This window comes from Rhodamnia argentea, chromosome 4 (genome assembly GCF_020921035.1).
Source record: "Rhodamnia argentea isolate NSW1041297 chromosome 4, ASM2092103v1, whole genome shotgun sequence".
NCBI lineage: Eukaryota > Viridiplantae > Streptophyta > Magnoliopsida > Myrtales > Myrtaceae > Rhodamnia > Rhodamnia argentea.
Window position 1 is genome coordinate 18875049 of NC_063153.1, and position 16939 is coordinate 18891987.

Sequence of the window (16939 nt, forward strand, 5' to 3'; positions counted from 1 at the left end):
AACAATAAGATTAACCAGATCACTAATGGAACTCCTCTACTTTATTGTGAGATTATACGCCATATAATGCTACATTTGGCGATATGACATCATAATTAAGGAAGCCCTCTGCCCACATGAATGTGTCCGCCACCGTGTTATACATGTACTAGACACTATTTTTGCATGATTAAGTTATACTCTCGACTCGATAGAACGGACGGACCACTGAAAAGTTTACGGATTGCACATACTGTCTGAACATATCATGCGGGGTCATCTCATTTGCTCACCATCCGACGGCCAATGCTTCTCGTCAAGACCCGTCGTGTTTAAGGGCCCCGACGCCGGGAAGTACCACCTAGTCCCGCTGTGGACGGCGCTGAAGAGGAATTGACTTCTCACAGTTCAGTGTGGCCACGTAACTTTAGTCCACAAGCGACCACATGCAAAGAAGGTTCGCTCCCTGACTTCCAAGTCTTTCCATTGAAGGCTGAAGGACCATGACTAAACACAGAGGCTCGACCCAATCTTCACGGTGGATCAAATCCTCCGTGTATATATATAGAGACACACGGGGATTGAAGATGCCCCAAGGCATAACAAGGTAACAACAATGGAGGTGAAATTGCAAGTGCTGGTGATGTTGGCCATGGCTTTGTCCCTATTTTCTGCTGCATCTGCAGAGCAGGGTCTTGCGGTTTACTACAATCCCCATCCCGAATACTACCGTGAGTGTCGCGTAATTTCACCTGACTTAACTAGAGGTTATTAATGTAATGTTCGCGTCCGTGTGTTTGGATGCAAATGTTTGCGTCTAATTTTCTTGTGAAATGGGTAGTCTGAGAATTCCATTTCTTCTTCCAATCGCGTTGGAAAAATGGGTGATGTAACTTCTCAAATGTTGTGTCCTCCTGTCCTTCTGCTCTTTTTGGCAGCCGCGGCTTGTGCAGGGTTCAATAAGGAGAACAGCGGAGTGATGATCGCCGGAGTGAGGGACGAATTGTGGGACAACGGGAGGGCCTGCGGGCGGATCCTGAGGGTCAGCTGCACCAAAGCCGCCAACGAATTTCCGCACCCCTGCAAGGGCGGCGTCATCACGGTCAAAGTCGTGGACTACTGCCGGCAACCGTGCAACGGGGTCATCAACCTCTCCCGCGACGCCTTCGAGACGATCGCCGACCTCAAGGCCGGCAAAATCTGGGTGGAATACTCCTAAGGAAGGACCTCGAAACCCTTTTCTCGAAGGAATTGCCTAAAGTCCGGGGACGATCACGAAAATAATGTCGACTTTGCGTGTTCGAAGACTACTTAAATAACGTGATGCTAATCTCCGATCTGGTTTAGAATGAAAATATGTATGTGTTGTATCAATACTGCGTTTTGGAATGGTTTTTGACTGGCTAGAAGTCAACGTCAAGATAATAAATGCAGGAAAGTGAAAGGGCGATGGAGTGCATTTCTTATTACAAGCGATCACATGACATGAAGAACAGCCACATATAATACTCTCCGGACACTTTATAGGTGAAATGAGTAGCATCCGCCATTAATGTCCAGCAGCTCAGCCCAGCAACCTAAATTCAAATCGGAGTCAGCATGACTCCATTAAATGCTGCATCCCCAACAGCTCATAACCATGTCTCTTGCTCAAAACGATGGAGAAAAAGTTGCAGGCAATTGATCATTAACTCCATGGCCTAGCAAATGAAATAATCTACCCTCAATACATTGAGTAGGTGAATAATTTTCTTCTGTTTTCCTCATTTAGATGCCAAGAACTTCTCCACATTCAAATCCCGGCAATAACATTTCCTGTCTGATTACCACCTTTCACGTGAGTAAATCGAACCACTAATGTCGATCCGCGCAAACACCGTAATTAGTAATTTGACGGGGAAGGAGCAAGATCAAGACTTCAGAATCTACTTGACTAAGGCTCGATGAACACAGTGTGTCTGAAAGATTTTGCAATTTTCTTGAACAATCTGATACATTCGTATTCATTACATGAGCATGGCAAGAAATGACACTATGGCTGTGGACCAGATTAAGTTTCCAGAAACCCTGAATAATCTCAATGCAGCGGCTAGAGCTTTCCACCTTGCCAGTAAAAAAGAGTTGAACTGCACTAAGAGATTTATCTTGTTCCTGAAATTCGAAGAAAGGCCTAGACTTGGGGTGAGGAAGATGCATGCACAACCTTGCTCTGTGGCGCTCCGAGCCCAACAAGCCAAAGCAGGGTCCTCCTGGTGAAAGAAGGCAGATTTGTTTGAGCATCCAGACTCATCCTCTTGCTATCCTGATCACACCCGAACTCGCTTCCTAAATTCCCCGAGCAACCGAGTTCGAGTTCCGTCGAAGCTCTACTACAATTGTCTCCATTCAGCTTGCCTTTGGCCTCTCCGCTCATGATGGCCCGGTTATTTGGAATCTGGAGAGAAGCTGGCTGGGCCGATGTCTCTCCCCTCGAGTTCGGCTTCTCCTTCTTTCCCCTCGCCCAGATTCTCGATATCGAAAAGCTCTCTCTCTTGTTCCTCCCAGTAGCAGTATCCCTCCTGCTATCGCCAAATTCACCGCTTTTTGTCGCATCGAAGCCATCAAAGTGTCTCCTAGATTCACAACTACACACGGACATTGCCAGGCGGTGACCAGGCCTCAGTGGTAATGCGGGTTTCCTGCTCGGCTGCTTCTTCGATGGGGTCCTGACTGCCACTAGCAATGTGGAAGATTCATCTGTCACATACTCATAAGACCCCATAGAGAAGCATCTTCTTGAACCCAGAGTGTTATTAGTAGCACTAGTACTACTAGATTCACCACCATCCACATTCCTAAATTTCCCTAGCCTAATGGACACCACCCTCTCCCCTGAATCTACCACTTCGGTCTGCGTCGCGGCATCTCTTGCGCCGAATTCACGGGACTTGCTCAACAAATCGACAAGGGACGACCCGAATTTCGTCTCTCCATCAAAACTAAAATGGGAATCTGATCTCGCCGCCAAACTGGTCCTGGCTAAGTCACAGCTTCTGTCAGCAGCGACAATCTCTCTCGAGCTCTCACTTCCAGACTCAAGAACAAGCAAAAAGGACTGAGAGCAGGCATTGTTCGGAGTGAAATCATAATCAGGCCACAGGCTATCTCTACACAGAGGGCAAGTGGAGTGAGACAAGAGCCAAGTGTCTATGCACTCCATGTGGAAGGCATGGCTGCACTTGGGCAAGAGCCTGAGCTTGTCCTCAGGCCCAAACTCGCACAGACACACTGCACAGTCAAAAGGGTCGACCTTTAGCCCTATGATGGCCTTGTAGTGGAAAACAGGGAGGTTGTCTATGACGGACTGGTCGAGCCCACAGTCATGGAGGTGGAAGAGCTGCTGCAACTGACCTTGAAATGGGGTCACGCTCTCCGCTTCCTCAACTTCTCTGTGGGGAGGTCTCAGGAGGATTCTTATGAGGAGGTGAAGCAGACCAGAGACAAAGAAGACGATGGACAGGATGATGATGATGAGCAGTGTGGTTGGGCTTACCTTGTTGATCAGAGTGAAGACACCGGAGTGAACAACCGGCGGGGGTGACAGAAGATTGTTCTCCATTCTCGCTTCATGCAAACATAATCCAAGTAGACCAAGAGTGAGAAAAGAACACCCAAACTTGCTCTAATTTCCAAAACCTCTGTTTCTGTGTAGTGCAACCATCAATTTCCTGCAGGGTATTAATAGACATACTGGTCGTGATATATAAAACTGCAAGGTGGGAGGGGACCAAGAGAGTGATAGAGAGTTTAAGGGAGAGTAATGAAGGGTAGAGATTAACGTGACAGAGCTAGAAAGGGCAGCTTCGTCTACTTGAAGAGGAGGTCAGAGTAGATTGCTCATTGCGCTGCAAAAATTATAAATTAGGATGAATGGCACAGCAGGAAATAAATGGCATTAGCTCAGGGATCCTATCAATCATGTTCATTATTGTTAAAACTGGTCAAATTTGCAATCATTCATGCGCTCAAGGTTCAAAAAAAAGAAGAAGAAGAAGAAGAAGAAGAAGAAGAAAAGAGATTGCAAAAGTACAACAGTGCATGAGTAAATCTCCCGAGGCTCTAAGTCCAAATGTTTCCTTTGCTTGTTCTTCTGCAAATTTCCATGCTTGATCCACTCAAACTCACAAATGAAGGCAGAAACAATCAAAGTCACAAATTGGTTGTGATACTCCTTTTCTCTTTTTCCACCTCTTTTTTCAACTTTCTGAGCAACCAAGAACCAAGCCCGGCCGACGGATCCGGACAAAATGCAACTTGAGGCACAAATCGTGAACCATTTTCTATCAACCTGTTATGGTAGCGACACTCCTATCCTAACAATCTAGGGATGATACATACATCCGTATTGTGGGGTTCAGAAAAAGTATTAAGTCATGTGTCTTCTCGTGTCCATCTTCAACTTTAAAAGTTGGTATTCACCTTTTTAGAGAAACATAGAAAAACTGGTTTCCTCATGAAATGACAAGAAGATTAACAAAGTATTAATGACTTGGTTTTGAACATATTTTTCTATATAGAGTGATTGTTTTTTGTTTTTTTTTTTTGCCTTTGGGCATGTTGCACTTTGCTAGCCAGCTCAGATTGTAGTGTGTAGTGGATCATGTCCCCGAACCAGACAAGAACGAAGCTCTAGGTCGCGAGAATGGAAGCCTTGTGGGGTGGGGGGCTTTTGTTGCATGTAAAAGTAGGTGAGCGCAAGAATAGAAGCCTCTTAAAAAGTCTTTTTCCTAATCGCTTTCGAGATCCAAAAATCTCGTTCAACATGCGAGCTTCCTCGGGAACTACAACTTTGTGTTGTTTAATATTTCTTGTCATTGTCTGGGCCATTTTCAAAGGCTTCATGAGATGCTTCACGGGTTTCTTGAGTTTTGCTCCCTTTGACTTTTGATTAAATGAGGTCAGCAAAAGATTGGCATCGTTTTAGTTTTTTTTTTCTTAGGAATGATCTAAAGCAAAATTAACCCTATGTCCATTTACTTCCATCCATCAAGTTCTCACCTTTACCATTGTTTTTTTTCCTTTTTAGAGTGCCTTTGGTTGAAGTAAAACTTCATAATAAAGGGAAATACTTTTCGAAAAATTATTTTTCGGGAAATTAGGTGGTGATATGCGGTCGAAAACGTTTTTTGGTGATTGGATCTCATTGAGAAGGCGGTTTCAATGTTATGGCTTTATCCGAGGCAAACAAATCTTTAAATAAATTCTTACCTTTTGGTTTATTTTATTTTATTTTTTCTTTTCTATTCTTTTTTTCTATTTCGGTGAGTCGAAATGAGCCGACCTCGGGCAAGTTTGTCCTCGCTAGAGCTCACCAAAGCCAAGCCTTGCCGGCCTTGGACGAGCTCGTCCTCGCTTGTGGCTAGTCGTGGGCCACAGGCCGAGGAAAAAGCAAAAAGTAAAGAATAAGAATATATAAGAACATATAAAATATAAAAGTAATAAAATTACTTCGATTTAGTGCAAATCGAGCAATTTGATTTTTGTTCTCCAAATAACAGTTGCTACCAAATATTAAATAACATGAAAAACAAGAATCATTAGAAATCTATTTAGAAAAGACGAAAAAATAAGAATAATTATTTGAGGCGTGCAAGCACCGTCCTTAAGGATAATTTCGCTCCTTATAGTACAATACTCGGTACATAAGACTTTACCAGCTATTCTCCCAAGATACAACGGACTTTCTTTTATATTCCGCACCGAATATTAGACAGAACAAGAACAACATATGTGCATAACTCAGCAAAGAAAAAAATGAAAGAAGGGAAAAACTCTCTTATGTGATGCAAAAGTCCTTAGAAGATTTTTTCTTGAAATTCAATTTATATTCAAGAAAAATAGAGCCATTAAGAAATCATTATAAAGCCGTTGTAAAATAGTGGAGGGTTTATGAAGAAATAAATCAACATTTACATAGTCGTTATAAAGCCGTTAAGAAATCGTTACGTGACCGTTGCAAAACCATTATAGAACTGTTATATATTAATGGAGGATAGAGAACGTTGCTTCTGAGACTCTTTTAAGAGTCTAAGCTGGTCGCCTCTCGAGCTCACAAACATCCAAGCTCGCCAATGTCCGAACTCGCCTCTGGGCTTCCCAACATCTAAGCTCGTCATAAGAAAACTGTTATACGAACATTAGAAAACCAATTGTTAGAAATAATGATGGCTAATCATTGCGGTCAAAATTTTATCAAAACTATTATAAAAGAATATTTCAAAATTACTAAAATATCCAATGTGGAAATGAATCCATCAAACAATTTTGGATCATCATTGGTGACAATCATGTCATTGACGTATGAAAGTAGAGCTAAAATGTCATAATATGATTTCTGAATGAATAATGAAGGATCCATAGTGCTACAAAAGAAACTAGCTGATCAACCCATGCTCTTGAAGCCATGCAAAGCTCTATCTCGTTTGCAAACATAAGATTGATGTTTTTCGTCCTTGAAATCGGATGGTTGCTCCATATAAACAGGCTGTAACAAAAAGCCATGCAAAAAGACATTATCAACATCTAATTATTTTATGGCCAACCTCCAATGGTATCAATGGTGAGAACTATCCTTATACATTCTGGTCGAACAACTAACGAGAAGTCTCACTGAAATCCACCCCTACTACCTGGGAATATCCTTAGCAACTAATTTTTGTTTTAGTCTTTCTAATGTACCATCGGCCTTCAACTTCGATTTGAAGACTTATCTACGACACACAACATAAGTACGTAGAGGATGTTGAACAAGAGTCCAAGTTTTATTCTGATGCAGTGCCTTGAGTTTCTCTTTCATTGCGGCTGACCACCCTGGACGCTTTAAGGCATATTGCACACTATTCGATTCCTTCATAATAGAACCCACTACATGTAAATTAGCATATTTTGGATTAGACTTCATAACGTCAGCATGTGCTTGAGTAATCATTGGATGATTTGAGTGGACAAACATGCTAATGAAGAATCATCAAGGATATCCACAGAGAAATTTTGTGTAGAATTAGTAGTGTTCGGCAACATTCGTAGGAACCATACTTGCCAAGTTGCATGAAAAATTGAGTGGAGCACCAGATGAGTCACCAATTTCAACATGATTTTGGTGAACTTGTGATTCACCTCCATCAATATTGTCCTCATGAGAATAATCATGAGTAGTAGAATTAAATGAGTCAATGCACGATTGATCAGAGTTAATAGAATACTCACCTTGTTGCAGATTCGAAGATGAAAATTCCAAGTTTGATAATATCTTGTCATAATCTGGCCCGCTTATAAATTACTAGATCTCAGCTTTATCACTTTGATCTCGAAACAATAAGCTGGGCACAAAATGTTTTGTACTACTAACCGCACCTCTACAGATGTCTTCAATTTTACTACTTCAGCCAGAATTTCTTCAAAGAGCTTGCGCAATGATCTATCCTCGTATAAGGCAATCCGACCTTCTCCGTCATAGAAACTCTGGATTTGACACTTCCTCCTAGACATAGAAAAGTATTTACATGGAGTATGCGTGCACATAGCAACTAGAATTCTATTGTACTTAAACAATAAGCAAATGGAGTAAAACAATTTAAAGACAAAATCTGTATAGCGTCAAAATGTTTTAGATACTTACTTTGGTCAAACAAATACATTTTCCCTTACAAAATGATCGGTCAAAAGGCTTGCCAGGACCACAGTATGGCTGGTCTGAGTGTGGTTTTTGGCCAAAAAAAAATGAGTCAGAGGTTGAGATGCAATAAATAGTAAGTACTCCCACAAATTGTTGTAGTTAAGTTAAAAAGTCACCAATATCCCAAAAAGACCCTCGGCCTAGGCTTTACCAAAGCCACACAGACAAAAGCAACTACCAAGTTTTTGTCTGTAGCGATATAGCCACAAAGCCAGTCTGAACCGAACATTTTCGTATGAATGAAGGGTTTCACGTTGTCTGATGTTTTGGAGATCCTAAATAGCTCTGTTTTATGTCGTGCTTCCCTCTGAAAAATTTGAGGCCTTTTGGGAAGTGCCAATGAGACTCCCAGACCTCGTGAGCAACTCCTTTCGATGCTCGGTGTATGGAGAACGGTTAGTCTCGGCTGCAAGAGATGGCGACCTCCCGGAAGCTAAGGCTTTGCTGGAATGCAATCCGCGCCTCGTCCGGTACTCCACTCTCGGCGTTCACAACTCCCCTCTCCATTATGCTGCTGCTCAGGGCCACCATGAGGTAATCTAATGATCTATCCCATCTTGATTTGTCAAATGATCGGTCTCTCGTTTCTCGTAATTACGGTTTCTTCGAATTGCTTCCTGATGGTGCTTTCTTGTTCTATTTGTTTAGATTGTTTCTCTGTTGCTCGAGTCCGGGGTGGATATTAATCTGAGGAATTACCGTGGTCAGGTAATGTTTTTTTTTTTGGGTAAAGAGTGGTCAGGTAATGTTTTTCTTTTCTTTTTTTATGATCCAGGATCCAGGTAAAGTTGATCTTCTCTTCCCCTGGAAATTCTACGTTTTGACTCCATTTGTCTTTTGTTCAGGTTCATAGGAAATTTGATCATTTGTCTGGCCTGTAGAATTAGATGTTTTTGTGATCGAAATCGATTACGGTTTTGTTTGACTTCTCTTATGCATTGAACAGACAGCTTTGATGCAAGCTTGCCAGCATGGTCACTGGGAAGTTGTTCAGATTCTAGTTCTTTCTAGAGCAGATGTAAGAGTCTGCAACTCCTTTCATGTATCCACAGGTCCTTTAGCTCACATAGACTGTCTAGATTGCTTGGCTCTTGAATACAGATTCACAGAGCGGACTATATCAACGGAGGCACTGCACTGCACTTGGCTGCATTAAATGGCCATTCTCTGTGCATCCGCCTCCTCCTTGTAGACTACATACCAAGCACGCAAGATCTCTTCAATGCCATGAGGGGAAAATCAGAAAACTTGGAGTCTATTACGGAGTTTGATCAAGGGTAATTTCCTTTTTTAAGTCTTTTTCACCCGAAGATTTTCTTTTGCTTTTACCCGTGTCTTACTTGCTTATGCTACTCTGTATTGCTTGCTGTAGTGCCCTTTGTGAAGTGGTCAACAGAGCTGCTGATGGAGGCATAACTGCTCTGCATATGGCTTCACTTAACGGAAATTTTGAAAGCGTGCAACTTCTCTTGGACTTCGGAGCTTCTCATTCTGTAGTTACTGAGGATGATGGAACTACCATGGACATTATAGGTGATTAATTTTAACTGATATGTTATAGCTGATGGAACTATTCCCTGTTTCTCCTCTTACAGAGCAGAAGCCAATTCGATATGTTTATTGCTTTGCTGCCTGCACAACATGAGAATGTATAGTTACAGAGCGATAAGCACTTGTTATATTGCCCCTTCTTTCATTCATGATCTGAACTAGTTAAATGAGAGATTCAGAAGTTGTTTTTGTTATCCAGAATGTTGGGTGTCAGTGGTGGCTAGTGGCTCCATCAAAATGAATGTTCAATTGGCTTCTCTTCATTCTTTTCCTGCGTCGGCGACATTGATTTCAGATTACCTTGCCTCCTTCTCAAATGTTGCATGCTTTTACGCTGAAAACTGCTTCATCACTACGCAGGTGCTGGAAGTACTCCACTTCATTATGCTGCATGCGGCGGAAGTGAACGATGTTGTCAGGTACCTTCTAATGAAAATATGCAAAAGCAAAAAACAGAAGCATCAATTAGAATGGTCGATTCCTCGAGAGGACGTGTTGAAGGACCAAAATTGTCTCATTATTTTTCAGATCCTGATAGGCCATGGTGCAAGTCTTACTGCTGTAAACAGTAACGGGTACGCATCAGTATCACATGGTTTCATATACTATGCCATTTGAGTGGTGTATGATTTCGTCACGGACAATTAGCTTTTCATCTCTTTTCACATCCTGATTTGGTGTATTTTGTTTGGTTTGTTTGGCACCATCAGCAGAGCACTAAAAACTTATCTCAACGATTCTTCCTTTTTCACAGTTGGACCCCTTTGATGATTGCTCGCTCATGGCACAAAAATTGGCTTACGGAAATCCTCAGCAGACAACCAGATGGTCTGCTGGAAACTCCTCCTTCGCCTTACATATCTCTTCCTCTGATGAGCATTGTCAACATTGCGAGGTGAGTAGGATCTGAACTTTTTGATGTGCTTTAATGTCATGCATGGAAGAAGCGTCGAGCAAGTTGTTGGTTTTCTTCTTATATCTCTGGAAAAAAAAGAAGAAGAACACTTAACGATTCTTATTTCATGCATTGTGCTAATTTTCTGGCCCAACTGAAGTCCAGAATATGCAGGATTCTAAACCAATCCTGAGCAAAGGAATGTTCTTTCCTTCCCGGTTCCTGTTTCCACTGGGAAGGAGGTAACTAGCCACATAACATCAATACATTGCATATTTCTTTTCTCTGCACCATAGATGCCATATCTTCTCAAACCTGTGTACTCTGCACCACATACGTATGAATCCTCTGATTTTGCTTATTTTCTGTGTACTCACTTAGCATCAATCTTTGCTATTGGCTCTTTCACTGAACGTTGACTATAGATGGTGTTAGCAGTTAATGGTTTCCTAAAACCTTAAATGAATTATTTAGCTGAGGTGGTGAAAAACCATGTCAAGTCACTGTGGTAGTCTCCGGCCAAAAAGGTCACTTTGGTATTATGCAGGAATGTTATAGCATCAACACTAGGCAGAAAGCGAAAACCTTGCATATTGCCGTGATCTAATGGCAGTTTATGATTATGCTCGGTTACATGCCTGGGTGGCGAATGATTTTCAAGTGGCAAGCAAGAAACCCAATGTTTCCCCCCTTTTGATCATTTCCAGAGAATGTGGATGGAAAAGCAGCAATTTGCACGCAACATACCAAGAAACCTGCGTGGTTTGCCTAGAGAGGAAGTGCTCTGTGGCTGCAGAAGGTACACTAAGAAATAGAACTGTTCTCAGGATTTCTCTCTCTCTCGCTTGTTAGTGAATGCAGTCTGGCTATTTAAATAGTTGTGAGACTAATTTACATTTCATCTCTGTTTAGAGTATGAGCTCTTTCATTGAGCATAAAACTGAGGAGCGCAGGTTTCTCGTTCACAGAATCCAACGGATTCTGCTGTTTATTTTTTGCTTAATAGGGATTTTGAAGTTCAATCATTCAATCTTCCAGCAGGAAAATGTGTTCCCATTTTCAGCTATCTGAAGAAACAGAATTAGGAATTTTAACATGAAGTTTCTGGTAGTGACCGGAGGGAAAGAAAAGGCCATTTAAGAAGTAGGTCGAGTACTTTATATGCTAAAAGCCCAGAACATGGAAATGCTGATGTTACATGTAATTTTTCTTGTCAATTAGCTAGGATCGGCAGTATTTCGTTGTTACCAGAATATGCCGACGATCGCAATGAATGGTACATGCTACCAATGCAGGTTGTGGTCATCAGTTCTGCACTAGGTGTGCCCTGTACTTGTGTTCTACTACCAGCAGTTCCGTCATTGTTCACGGTCCTCCGGGCTCTATTGCATGTCCCCTCTGCCGGCACGGCATTGTCTCGTTCGTTAAGCTTCCGGGGACAAGGCCGGTCGATAGGGAGATTGTGAATGCGAGCCCATCTCTTGCCTTCTGCACATGCTATGGAGCTGGGCCCGAGAAAACTTACTTGGAAAACCGATATCGCAAGCCGATTTCCCATGGCATGCTAATCTCGCTGCTGAGATCATCTTTCCGTGCCTTGAGCTTTCGCAAACTATATACGATGAAAATAGACCCTAGACTTTGCTTGGGAGCTCCAAGCACAAGTCCTCTAGACCCGTTCTCTGTTGATAGGAAACTGCAGAATCACCTAAGTAGGTGCTGGAGATCGGCCTTGAGACGATCAGGTTATCGATCGGTGAGCCGAGGAACATGGTTTTCAGCATTCAATCAGTGTGTAGCAGCTACAGAATAGCGGATGCTGGAAGTTCAAGGGCAATCTTTCTGATTTCCAATTACAGTAAAGCACATAAAGAGTCCCCAGTAAATAAGTCTTCTTAATTTCTTTGCCTGTAAATCACATTTTGCTTGAGATACTATAGAGACAAAAGTGATAAACACTGCAAATACCTAATGTCAAAGTTCTGATTGCTGTATTGCCAGTTTTTACTGTCTTTATCAACAGAAACATCTCATTTGCTGTTTGTGCATCTTCTAAACAAAACCTTTTAACACTTGTAGATCCATCTAGTGGTATACAAGTTGACCCTATGACTAGTAGTTTAGTACAGGTAGTCGTGTTTGCCCAAAATCAATGTTATTTGCCATCATTGTTGATGAAGGCCCTTACTTTTTTTTTTTTTAGCTTTGCCTATCTCTCTTGGTAACCCATGATTAATCCGCCCTCTCCCTAAATCTTCCTTCAACAAATACAACACTCACCACAGCGACATTGACATTGTGTCCCGGATAAACCAAGATTTCAGGCAGTTTTTATCTTTCCATGGCTATTAAGAATCAGAATTAAACCATGCTAGAGACATGATACTAAGATCAGCCGGCTATCTACTTTATTTTAGTCCAAAGACTTGTATCGAGTGCTAGAATGTAAATCGCGTAGTTAAATATCCAGCTTTAGTTTGCCACGATGAGCTGAACAAAGTCAGCACAAATCAATCCGAACCAACATCTTTGCGCATTCGACAATCATCCATAATCAATATGCCCAGACCAAGTGTTAGTTCTTATGGGATTGAGCCATTCGTACAACATTGGAATGGTGAAACATGAACATGTGACGCACACAAATCTTCCGTAAATTCCTCGACTTCTTGAATGGGAGTTTCCAGATTGCAGTAACTTTCTTGGTTTTCCTTATCTGGGCGATCGATAATTCACCTATAAATTAATGATATTTCCCAAAACCTTTGGTGTTAAATTAACGTGCATTCTCTGTAAGTTGTTTCCTGCGCTGCATGCGTTTGCATGGTCTACTCGAATGTGGCTGATTTGCACAATATCATAAACGCTGAGCAAAATCATACGAAGCTTCCCGATTTAACGAGCCATGCGATAAAGCACTTTTCAAAACTCGTTCAGCTTGATTTAAGTATGTATTTTCCTTTAAACCTGAGGGGACAAAAGGCAAGAACTGATTCAAGAACGCGTATATTCTCAAGTTCTGCCGTGAAATCTGCACTCAAATGGCTTGACTTTAAGGTAAAACGGGGAAAAAAGGAAAGCAAAAACCCTAACTCGCTATATATGGTACTGCGTATCGGCTACGAACACGAACTTCATCTTCTTCGTTGAGCTCAGTTTATTCATTTTCAAGCATGAGAACGATACAATTCACTTGAATGAACCCTTCTGTGTAGTCGCTCTCTCGCCCTTTATTCAGAGAGAAGTATCGATAAACGTAACAAGCAACTTCGGGAAGACCTCCTAAAGATCTTGTGCTCCTCACGAACATTCATTTGCTTTCTAAATTACTTTAACAAAATAGAGATGGCCAAAAGAAGAACAATGAAATCATATGAAAGTTGTCTTCACATAAGAAGTGATCTCTGCACAGTGATGCAAAAGCTACAAGATTCACGAGATCAAAGCTAAAAAAGAATAGACAACATAAAATAAAATTAAAAATTTTATCGAAAACTTATTAATAATTTAAATGAAAAATGAAAAACGACATATAATACGGTCACAAACATCTAAAAATAACTATAAAAATCTTGTTATGCAAAAGTCTTGCAAGGTCAAGAAAAATATTAAAAAGAAAAAAATCACCATATTTTTCAGCTCAAGAAGGATAGCACCACCAAAAACTTAACCTAAGACCTGTCCTCCATTTCTTCCTCTTCACCGAGCAAGAACAGGAGTTCTTTCTCATGATGCCAAGTTTTCTCAGTGATGGCCAAAAACAGATGGAAGATGAGACAGATATGGACAAGGAGAGGATCAAATGGGTCCTCATGTAGTCTCATGCCAAAGGGTTGAAGTGATGGAAATGGGAAAGAGATATGCTTCACGAGGAGACCCAAGGGAGCCCGTTATATAGAGAAGGAAAGAAATGAGGAAGAGGAAGTAAATGATGAACGGAGATCACTGACATTCCCATATACGTGTATAGCTCCGCCATGTTGCAAGACGAAGAAAAAAAAAATCGGAAGAAAAAGAAAAAGGAAAAGACGAAAACACACCCACTCTCGCGCTCTGCATGTCTGGGATTTTATCAGTTCTAAGCAGAGAGAAAGGAAAGGAAAGGAAAGGAGGGAGGTGATGTGAGAGAAGGTAAAACTGGGGAAGTACAGAAATGGCAGTGACAGTAGCAATGTGACATAACTATCTTCACATCTTTTACCTTGTCAGTCACGTTAGTTCGGAAGGCACAATTAAAAAAGTCGCAGGGACTCGGATCTTTTTTAAGAATTTTGAGGCGGAGGAAAGAAGCTGCGAACTTTCAACCCTAGCATGGGAGATGGGGTTTGTAATGAATACGGGTATCTGAAGAAGATGACGATGAAGGAGAGTCAAGATGCAATCCTTTGCTGCTGTCCCTTTCGCTTATATACTCGAATGTGGATCTAATCTTCTTTTGTTTGACTCTCTAGTTCCTTGACCTCTTGGGCAAATCAGTCTTCGCCTCAGTCATCAGTGTATTCTTGAAGGGAAAGTCTGTTTCGAAACTATTCCGACTCTCTTGACATGGACAGAAAACCTCTCGATTCTATTTCATCCGTACTCTCGATGTCGTTCGGTTCGGCGGGCATTAGGGACGAGCGTTCGGACTCGTTTTTCGACCCACACCATCGGACTTCATATCGTCTCTCGTCTCGAAGTCATTGGGTTGGCATTAGGGCCGACAAGATGTTATCGCTGAATCCATCCCGAATGGATGGTGAGGGAATTCTTGTTCCGAGGGGCAAGGGATAGGGACGTGGCTTCTTAATCTCACCCCTCCAATTCTGTATGAATTCAAATAAAAAATTTCCCTACTTATTTATGCTCTTGTTATTATTAAAGTTTAGCTTGTTATGGGAAAGATGTTCTGTATTGTTAGAAAAATATTTCCCCGACAATACTATCATGAACAATTTAATTTCAATCGAAAAGTTCTCGTTTCGTTTGTATTTGCAACGGATGGAGTAAATGGAATGAAAAATATTTGATTTGACCATGCACGCACGTACTCATACGGTCATACCCCATACCAAATGCGCCCACTAAGTATGCAAAGCTCCAAATCCATGAACAGAAGCAGGGAGAAGCGAATGCGCAGATACAGCTAAAGAAAGCAGCTTCTTCCATGAAAGATCTAAAAACTAGAAAGGAAAACCCCCCCCAAAAAAAAAGGACATCTTTTTGTCCGAATAATTACGAAATGGGTTTGTGTCTTAAACACTGTTCGACACAGTGTTTGAGGTTGGATAGACTGGCAAAGAAGATCTCTTGAAAATTTCAGAAGTGAGAAGAGAAAGCACACATAATTCAGCTTTTTCAAGAAAGCTGGCCGGATCGAGACAAATCACTCCCTGTTATTTTCTTGACCGCACGTATTATCTTCGTTTTTGTTTCTTTTTGAACTTTTTTGGCCACCGCTCTTTCTCTGACCGTGTGAAACAGGAAGCTAGGGTTTAATAGTGATACGGTGCTGACGATCATTCGTCGGTTCAGTTTTTGAGTGTTGGAGTAACTTTTCCTCACTTTCTTGTGATGATTTCTCTGTTGTAATTGGTTTCTGTGATTTTCATTTTTTTTTTAACCTTTCTTTTTTATCTGATTTTGTCATGATAGTATTTGCACGGCGAAAATTCCAGGCATGATTTGAGAATTGAGACCCCTAAGTTTAAATCGCCGGTAATCAGTGAACAAATTATTAAGCCGTCTTGCTTCTTTCTGGGCTTTGTACTCAGTGCAACTTATATATATAAGCCAAACGTAAGTTGTCAAGGTGATCATCGCATATACATGAATACTCGAATTTGAAAATTAGGTTAGAAAGAAGAGTCGGTGTTCAAATTTGTAGCATATATATTTGTGTTTGCACAAAAAAAAAAAAAAACTCTTTATAATCGACAGCTACAAATGTTTGATCGATTAATCGGATCACGGGAAAATCGATCGATTAGTCAGATCACAGAAAAATCAAACAATCATGTGACATGAACATTAGCAGACATATGATGCCTTCATCGATATAATAGAGAGATGTTAAGCAAATATCATGATACATTGACAGAACACGAGTGATTAGCTATCTTAAAACTTGACTAAGTGTTAGAGATGAGAAGAGTACACGAGATGCCGAATGGAGGTGGCAATAGTGAGCGACGATTGAGCGTCCTAGTGGCCTTGGAAGCTATAACTTCTTGTGAATAATGATTATTAAAGCACGCCGAGGATTTCGAAAAATCCACACCGGTAACTACATTAAGAGTAGTAACCTCGTGCTGTAATCACTATTAATGGGCTATAATTATCCATCGTAACAGTACAATCATTACTTCAAACACAAGTTGCCCGTATGTTTAATGAAGGATTTTGCTAGCATAACAGTTTTTTGGTGACGGCAAGAATAATCATATATTGTGAACTATAACTCTATAAGTTCTTAAAAAAGTAGATCCCATAATATTTTTCAATTTTAATTATATATTTTTTGTGGCCCAAAATAAACTACTAGCATAACAATCATCCAAAAAAAGTTATATAATCTAATCTCTTTAATAAATCCATTAATTTCCGTACTTTACATTTCCAGTGTTCATAGTTTACTTATAAAATCCTTGTATTTCATTTTTTCCATTAAACAGGCTAAACACTTGCCCTATCCAAAATCACCATAAAATACCACTTCCATAAAAATTGGGAATCATCTTTTTTGCTAAAGATTTCTCATTATTTGGATAATCACCAATTTTTCGTGAAACAATTCGATATAAAAGATTCAATTTTTCCAC

General features: G+C 40.9%; 3 protein-coding genes across 4 annotated transcripts; 2 read left to right on the plus strand and 1 right to left on the minus strand.

Annotated features, from left to right (window-relative positions):
- Positions 1–552: 552 nt before the first annotated feature.
- On the plus strand, positions 553–1350 carry LOC115744578 (EG45-like domain containing protein 2). The gene is made up of 2 exons (XM_030679820.2): positions 553–710; positions 918–1350. Exons 1-2 carry the CDS (start codon positions 596–598, stop codon positions 1196–1198), a joined length of 396 nt encoding a protein of 131 aa, XP_030535680.1. The 5' UTR covers positions 553–595; the 3' UTR covers positions 1199–1350.
- Positions 1351–1888: 538 nt separating this feature from the next.
- LOC115744574 (RING-H2 finger protein ATL13) lies at positions 1889–3818 on the minus strand. Of its 2 annotated transcripts, XM_030679817.2 has the most exons (2): positions 3370–3818; positions 1889–3246 (listed from the first exon to the last, which is right to left on the minus strand). In XM_030679817.2, exons 1-2 carry the CDS (start codon positions 3575–3577, stop codon positions 2150–2152), a joined length of 1305 nt encoding a protein of 434 aa, XP_030535677.1. In that variant the 5' UTR covers positions 3578–3818; the 3' UTR covers positions 1889–2149. The 2 variants fall into 2 exon arrangements, with proteins under 2 accessions (XP_030535677.1, XP_030535676.1); XM_030679816.2 differs by having other exon boundaries at positions 1889–3816.
- A 4027-nt stretch (positions 3819–7845) lies between these two features.
- LOC115744573 (probable E3 ubiquitin-protein ligase XBOS32) lies at positions 7846–12114 on the plus strand. The gene is made up of 10 exons (XM_030679815.2): positions 7846–8227; positions 8342–8401; positions 8640–8711; positions 8795–8970; positions 9066–9226; positions 9605–9663; positions 9773–9819; positions 9999–10139; positions 10847–10938; positions 11435–12114. Exons 1-10 carry the CDS (start codon positions 8033–8035, stop codon positions 11950–11952), a joined length of 1521 nt encoding a protein of 506 aa, XP_030535675.1. The 5' UTR covers positions 7846–8032; the 3' UTR covers positions 11953–12114.
- Positions 12115–16939: the final 4825 nt, after the last annotated feature.

Coding starts and splice junctions, on each gene's coding strand:
- LOC115744578 (XM_030679820.2), top strand. CDS start 596: ATGGAGGTGAAATTGCAAGTGCTGGTGATGTTGGCCATGGCTTTGTCC. Junction 711..917: donor TCCCCATCCCGAATACTACC/GTGAGTGTCGCG, acceptor TCTTTTTGGCAG/CCGCGGCTTGTGCAGGGTTC.
- LOC115744573 (XM_030679815.2), top strand. CDS start 8,033: ATGAGACTCCCAGACCTCGTGAGCAACTCCTTTCGATGCTCGGTGTAT. Junction 8,971..9,065: donor ATTACGGAGTTTGATCAAGG/GTAATTTCCTTT, acceptor TGCTTGCTGTAG/TGCCCTTTGTGAAGTGGTCA. Junction 9,664..9,772: donor GAAGTGAACGATGTTGTCAG/GTACCTTCTAAT, acceptor ATTATTTTTCAG/ATCCTGATAGGCCATGGTGC.
- LOC115744574 (XM_030679816.2), bottom strand. CDS start 3,577: ATGGAGAACAATCTTCTGTCACCCCCGCCGGTTGTTCACTCCGGTGTC.